The 6,760-nt window shown below is 36.2% G+C and overlaps 1 protein-coding gene across 5 annotated transcripts; it reads right to left on the bottom strand.

The window, feature by feature from the left end:
* Positions 1–1,078: 1,078 nt before the first annotated feature.
* Positions 1,079–4,909, bottom strand: LOC121797451 (WAT1-related protein At3g28050-like). 5 transcript variants are annotated; one of them, XM_042196209.1, is made up of 8 exons: positions 4,659–4,744; positions 3,716–4,591; positions 3,384–3,592; positions 3,263–3,325; positions 3,086–3,199; positions 2,632–3,007; positions 2,389–2,540; positions 1,079–1,439 (listed from the first exon to the last, which is right to left on the bottom strand). In XM_042196209.1, exons 3-8 carry the CDS (start codon positions 3,560–3,562, stop codon positions 1,292–1,294), a joined length of 1,032 nt encoding a protein of 343 aa, XP_042052143.1. In that variant the 5' UTR covers positions 3,563–3,592; positions 3,716–4,591; positions 4,659–4,744; the 3' UTR covers positions 1,079–1,291. The 5 variants fall into 5 exon arrangements, with proteins under 5 accessions (XP_042052143.1, XP_042052139.1, XP_042052140.1 ...); XM_042196205.1 differs by lacking the exon at positions 3,384–3,592 and having other exon boundaries at positions 4,529–4,591; positions 4,659–4,909; XM_042196206.1 differs by having other exon boundaries at positions 3,716–4,801.
* Positions 4,910–6,760: the final 1,851 nt, after the last annotated feature.

Raw genomic sequence — 6,760 nt, 5'->3', positions numbered from 1 at the left:
TAGTATATGAGTTTATTTGTAATTTCCTCCCTTATATAGGAGTTAATTTTTTTAAGTAAAAATCTAATACAATGAAGTAAAATGAGCTTGTAATGAAGATCGAAATAATTTACACAGCAGAACATCTCTTCAAAAAACTAGATCTAATGGCCTTAATTTGGTCTCTAATTCGGTCTTTAAAATTGGTTCGACATTAATCACAACTCTTTGATCAAATTCATGGGAGGCATGAATCATGGGCTAAGCATACCAGACATTTTTTGGCTCTACCATCCATACCCTTTTCGAATTTTTAATTATTTTAATTAATTCCAAGTGGATCTTATATTAACCATTAGATCACACCTAATCAAGGAATGTACTCCCTCCGTTTTTTTAGAAATAGCAACTATTTCCATTTTGGGCCATTTCTTTAAAATAGAAACTTTAAAATCTTTCTATTTTAGGACATGGACCCCACAATCCACTAAATCTACTTTCACTACTTTTTCTCTTCATCTCTCTTACTTTACTCATTTTTCTTTTCCTCTCTCCTACTTTACCAATTCTTTCCACTTACTTTACTAATTGTGCATTAAAACCCGCACCGTTTCAAATGTTTCTATTTTTTGAATATGGAGGGAGTAATTAGTTTTCCTTTCTAACAGTTTTATACACATTAATCTGAATACATCCGGATATGTACCTAATATATTACTTCTTCCGTCCCACAATAGGAGTCACTTTTATAGTGGGCACGAGTTTTAAGAAATGAAAAGAATAGTGGGTTGGAAAAGTTAGTGCAATATGAGACTCACTTTTTTATATTGGTTTTATAATAAAATGTGAGTGAAATGAGTTAGTGGAATGTGAGACCTACTTACCATTTATGGTAAAAATGAAGCGTCACTTTTATTGTTGGACGGACCAAAATGACAAAGTGTGACTGTTATTGTGGGACGGAGGGAGTACTAGTTACTACTAGAAATTTAAAAGCACTGTCATATCTTTCATGCTATAATTTGCTCAAAAATTTATTATTCCAATTAAATTATTTATACTAATGAATTCCCTGCCTTTGCTTCGATGAAATCATCGGTTCTACAAACTTTGTCACTTTGATACTTGTATTTTATAAAAGTTAGGTAGGAGTATACAATAATACAAATGTAATTAGTGTAGTCAAGAATAAGGAAAAATAATGAAGGGAAAGATTGACTAAAAATTGAAGTGCGATTCAAAATGGACACTGAAAATGGGATGGATGAACACCTTAGTAATTGCGTTTTTTCCCAATATAGATTTGCATATATCAAGCTAGTTGGCCCTGTTCCTGTCCCTGTTCCTGCAGCAGCGGCGTCGTAGTCTTCCCGTCCTCATTGTCAATCACTTTCGCTTCTTTAGCTTTTCCCCACAACACAGCGTAGAATCCCGCCATCACCACCATCGCTCCGACCAAACTGCAACCCAATTTCAACCATATTAACTAAACAATCCCTTCTCTCCATGTAACTAAAATACTCCATTACTTAGGTGCAAGGGCGGGTGCGGAAAATTTTGGTTGTAGTCCGTCTTTTAGAAATAATAATCTATTTTGGTTCGATGTTTAAAATTAGAAAGTTTCTATTTTAATTTTTTTTCTAAATAGAACTCATACTCCACTAATAATATTTCTCTAATGTGGTAGAACTCATTCTTCACTAATAATATTTCAATCACTTTTTCTTTACTTTAATAATTGTTCAATAAAACACATGTGGTTTTAAAAGTTTTGATTTTTAAAAAACGAATGTACCATGTACTCCTATATAAATTGGGTCATCGTGTGTTGGTTTACTAGTAGTGTAGTTGGAGTGAACTATATTTATGGTACCTAAATTGTGAAATTGCATCAAACGCGACATTCAAATTTTAAAATTATCCTCAAACCTCTCTAAACTTTGATGTAATACCAATGGAGGGACTTTTGACATTTTTAGACTTTTATTTGCTCTAAATACTCTCTAATTCTTGAATGACATTTTATTTTAGTCTATTGGTGATGTGAGAGAGTGCCACCATTTCTAAATCTGAATATGCAAAGACATCACCACTATCCATTACTACATACTAGTATAAACTTTGTGTACAATAGATCAATGAAAAATAGAATAAGAAAATCTGCATAAAAAGTTGATGTGTTTAGAAAATTGTAAATGGACTAAAATCCCTAAGGGGCTGGAGGGTATTTTGGACTAAAAAAGTCCAAAAGTGCAACCGACCCGACCCTCCAATGATATTACATCAAAGTCTAGGGACGGATGGAGATATTTTTTAAGTTTGAGTACCGTATTTTATACAATTCCCAATACCAAAAATCTCGAGTTCGATAAAGCCTTTTTAATAAAATAAAATAAAAAAAAAGTGTACCTTCCAAGATAGACGGTCTCTCCCAAGATGAGGACGCCCGCTACGATGGAAACGATGACTCCAATTGGATGGAAAATGGACGTAAACACAGGACCCTTTCTTCTCACACACCACATCCCTATACTTAGTTGAAATACATTCCCAAATAGCCCCTGCATCAAATTTCACTTCATATACTAAGTAGGAGTACTAATCAAACACACACACACACACACACACACTGTGCTAGCTCCACCAACCTACCGATAATATAACAGGAATAAACCTCCCTGTGGAGTTGAGGCTCCAAGCGTCAAGGTCTTTCTCCACGATCGCAGACGCCGCAGCCGTTACAACGGCGATGAAGCAGCTGTAGAAGAGCATGAGAATGAGCACAGCAGGGCATTTCCTCACCACCAACGCCTGCACAATGATTAAGATCGCCGCCGCAGCGCTGTCCAAGCTCAGGAGCAGCCCCCCGACCACCCAAGTAGACGATACTGCCGTCAGGAGATCACTGGAATTCCCCAAAAGGGAAGGCCCCTGGTACAGAGTCGCCACCACCGCTCCCCCGATCGAGACCACGGTGCCCATTGATTTCGCCAAACTAGTCGAGCTTCTGTAGTTGAATTTCTCCAGCCTGATTTAATTCAATTCAATTCAATTCAATTCAGCCGTTGAGTATGAGTTGTATTGAACGAAATTAGGGCTCACAGACCTGAGGATAACGGCGAAGACGAAGGTGAAGGCTGGGATGAGGTTGAGTATTGTAGTGGAGAGTGATGCGGAGCTGAATATAAGCCCAGTCATCCCCAACACCTGCACCGTGAATCTACATATATACGCCGTTGTCATTACACTCACATTTATTGTAATCACAAATTATTTGTCGTACCCTATGAATCCAAGCAGGAAAAAGCCACACAAGAAGGCCGGCAGGAGAGGAGGAGGATCGGATCTACAACCACACAGAATATCATGAAAAAATATTGAGATTTGCAGCGGAATTGATTTACCTGTAAATGGAGAAACAAATGGGAAGAAGAAGAATTGCAGAGAAGATATTGGAGTATGAGAGGAATGCGAAAGTAGTCATCCCGTTTGCTATGGCAGTTTCCGCTGCTAACAACATCACCACCTGTGCAAACTGCACCACCACCATTCCTATGTATGGAAGCGCCTCCATCATCCCCATCTCTCTCCCACACACTATTCACTATCTCAACTTATAAAAACAAACAAGGTTTAATACAAAATTATATATATATATATATATATATATATATATATATATATATATATATATATATATATATATATATATGCACCTTTGATCGAGGTAACTCACATGGTTTCGTTTCGTGAAATCCAACAATGTTGCTTGTGAGTTGTGATAGTACAGAGAGTATGATTAACTAAAAGATTTAATGTCGCAATTAAGACTTCTTTTTTAAAGCATTGGTTATATATCTAATTCTAAGGTTCACATCCAAATGTGACGTAAATATTAACTTAATTGATTCCGTAATTACTAGTAGTTGAGAATTCATCCAATAATAATCATCCACCAACAAATCTTGATTCAGAATGGGGCAAAGTGTCTTATTCAAAAAAAAATTATTTACTCTTGATTGCACATTTTGTTAATAATGATGATGTGTCTAAAGCAGAAATTATGCAGTTTCATTAACCATTCTGAGAAACATCTAGCAGCAAAAAATCCATAAATTCAATTAGCATCCTTGTCTTCCATAAGTGCCAAATCCGAGTTCATCTAGCAAATGGTATGATCTTGAAGCCTTTCTTTACCAAAGTCAAGAAGCAGTAAACTTTAGCATATAATTTGGCAAAAGATTCAACAAATAAGCACACTAGTATTAAACATAAATTCTTTGCCATCCCTTTCCGCTGCACTAGTCAGTCTTTGTTGAGATAAAAACATATTGAATGAATCATTGAACAAAATGTGCATAAAAAAACTAGTGTCATTAAAATATGATGCGGAAATAACTCCCCATCTGATCATGCTATTACCATGGTAATTAAGCTAGCACAGTCAAAAAAATTTATTCTTGAAATCTAGCATGTAAAACACAGTGAAGTAAACAACATTTGTCATGAGATGGAAGTCAATACAAAATTCAAAAATTGATCCACCAACCCAAAAGAAGCAAGAAAGAAAATCCTCCAGAGCACCGAGAACGATAAAGGGGGGCGCTTTGACCTGCCAAGAATGAAACCATCAGCCATAAATAGAGAAAAAAAAGGCAAAATGGAAACGTGTTGCGTACCGATGGAAGAGATAGGAGGTAGGGAAAAGAATGAGAGCGGCCAAAGCATTAGAATAGACGGACAAAATGTAGAAGCTGGTGCCATTGGACATGGCCATTTTGCTTGTTATCTGGTTTATGGCTATAGCTATAACTGCCGACACCATCCCTGCATACGGCAGCGAGCTCCGAATCCAAGTCGTCGCCATTGGAGGACTGTGATGATTGATGAAGATTTGGAATTAATTTGATGTAAGTAAAGGAGCCTTTGGACAAGTTGGCATAACTAAAATATTCAAATATTTACATGTCAAGATAAGATTAATTTGGCAGGTAAAATAGTATCAGCACATGCTTCATTCATCGTTCATGCCATATTTTAAAACCCACCACTCATTAAACATTATATTAAACAGAATAATACTAATGGTGTTCCAACGACGCCCACGTGAATGTTATTCTGTACACTATATAAATCTGGGACATGTCATCCACTTGATCAAAAAACAATTCTGTTTGACCATTCTACCCTAATCGAAAATATCTACATTTCTTATTGAAAACATGCAGCTAAAGACATGAAGAAGAAGAAGAAGGATGAACTAAATATTGTTAAGAACTCATATTGTATTTTCCATGATGATCAATAGAGCAAGATTCTTTTACATATACTACCATATGCTCTAATCTACATAGTACAAAACTAATCGTGCTTTACATTCTTAATCTAACTAACTCTCTGCAAAGCATCTTTCTTCTTTAATCCCTTGATCACCACGTCTCTCCAAGTACAAGAGTGGTCTTGCACCATAGCAGTCTTGTTTGGATCATTCTCAGCTTCAACTCGTGTGAGCTTGATGATTGGCCTTCTCATTTGTACCAGCTACTGCATTCACTTTTGACTGGTCCATAGCTCCAGCTTGTGTGAAGTTGGCAGCTGCTTTCGCTCGTGCACCATGCCTTGCATTCACGTTTGGCATCTTCACATTGCACAACAAGGCTGAATCACTTTCACTTTTCTTGCTACTTCCAACACTTATGACCCATATCATGGAGTATAATTTACATATATACTCCCACACTTGAGCTTCAGACACAACAATATTTGGGAAGCTTATGGCTGCTTGAACAACATGATCTTTCAGTAAGGGGACCTCATGGCTTGTGGATTCTCCATATTCATCTTTGCTTCACAACACAAGACATGCTAAAATGAATCCAAGGATGAAGAAGAAGGTGCTTGAGAGAGGATTACATTTACGACAGAGGAGCATTAGTTCCATCTTTGTCATTTGTGTTTCCACTTCCATCTCATCCTCTAGGCTTTTGCTTTTCAAAATTAAAATAAATTGATGAATTTGTATATATGCAGCTCGTTCACTGTTTATAGACAATACAATGGCATTATCTAATCCCTGGAGAAAAAATCACACACCTCTTTTGCAATTGAAACCTTTTCTTCTACATCAGCATAACTGCATCAACCTTCAAGAAATATATACTCATTACTCAGTTTCGAGGCCTTAAAAGTGTCCCTCTTTTTTTTCGTTTGTCTAATATATGTGTCGTAGTGGGCCGGCCCAATTCTTCAGCTTACTCGTAACTATATCCTTAAAATATCAGGCAGCATTTGCATGGGTTGAAGTTTTAATGGGCCCAGACGGCCAGACCCAACTCTCATAATATTGACTAGGCTTGTTATGATGATAACAAAAATGTCAGTTGGGAATCATGATAATTCCAAAAAAAAAATCGCAATTACCATCATGGATTTATTTGCTGCATATTAAGAAATATCCATTATACATGATTCTAAAACTATACTCCATTCTATTGTACTATGGTAGTTGCTTCTGTTCCATTAATTTTTCTAATTTAATAAGAATAAAACAATTTGACTTGTGTTAAGTTATTTAATTGTTTTATAAACCATAGAAATTTTCATGAGACCGTCTCATTAGCTAGTCAAAATCAAAATTTAAATCTAAATCTTACCCCAATTATTGACGGTGAGCCGAGTTTATATGAAGATTGATGATTTTTATAGCATGAGATAATAATTGGAGTCCAATATCCGAATGAATGAATGAATGATTCGCAGTAAGGTTAGGCCTACCTACTAA

Source organism: Salvia splendens, chromosome 3, assembly GCF_004379255.2.
Source record: "Salvia splendens isolate huo1 chromosome 3, SspV2, whole genome shotgun sequence".
NCBI lineage: Eukaryota > Viridiplantae > Streptophyta > Magnoliopsida > Lamiales > Lamiaceae > Salvia > Salvia splendens.
Note: the sequence above shows the minus strand (reverse complement) of the source record. Positions and strands in the feature narration are given on the sequence as shown.

What these genes read in the sequence shown, in the direction of transcription:
- LOC121797451 (XM_042196205.1), bottom strand. Translation starts at nt 4,846, where the DNA reads ATGGCGACGACTTGGATTCGGAGCTCGCTGCCGTATGCAGGGATGGTG. An exon ending in GTCTTCGCCGTTATCCTCAG is followed by an intron (nt 3,008 to 3,085) that starts GTCTGTGAGCCC and finishes GAATTAAATCAG; the next exon opens with GCTGGAGAAATTCAACTACA. An exon ending in GAGACCGTCTATCTTGGAAG is followed by an intron (nt 1,440 to 2,388) that starts GTACACTTTTTT and finishes ATTGGGTTGCAG; the next exon opens with TTTGGTCGGAGCGATGGTGG.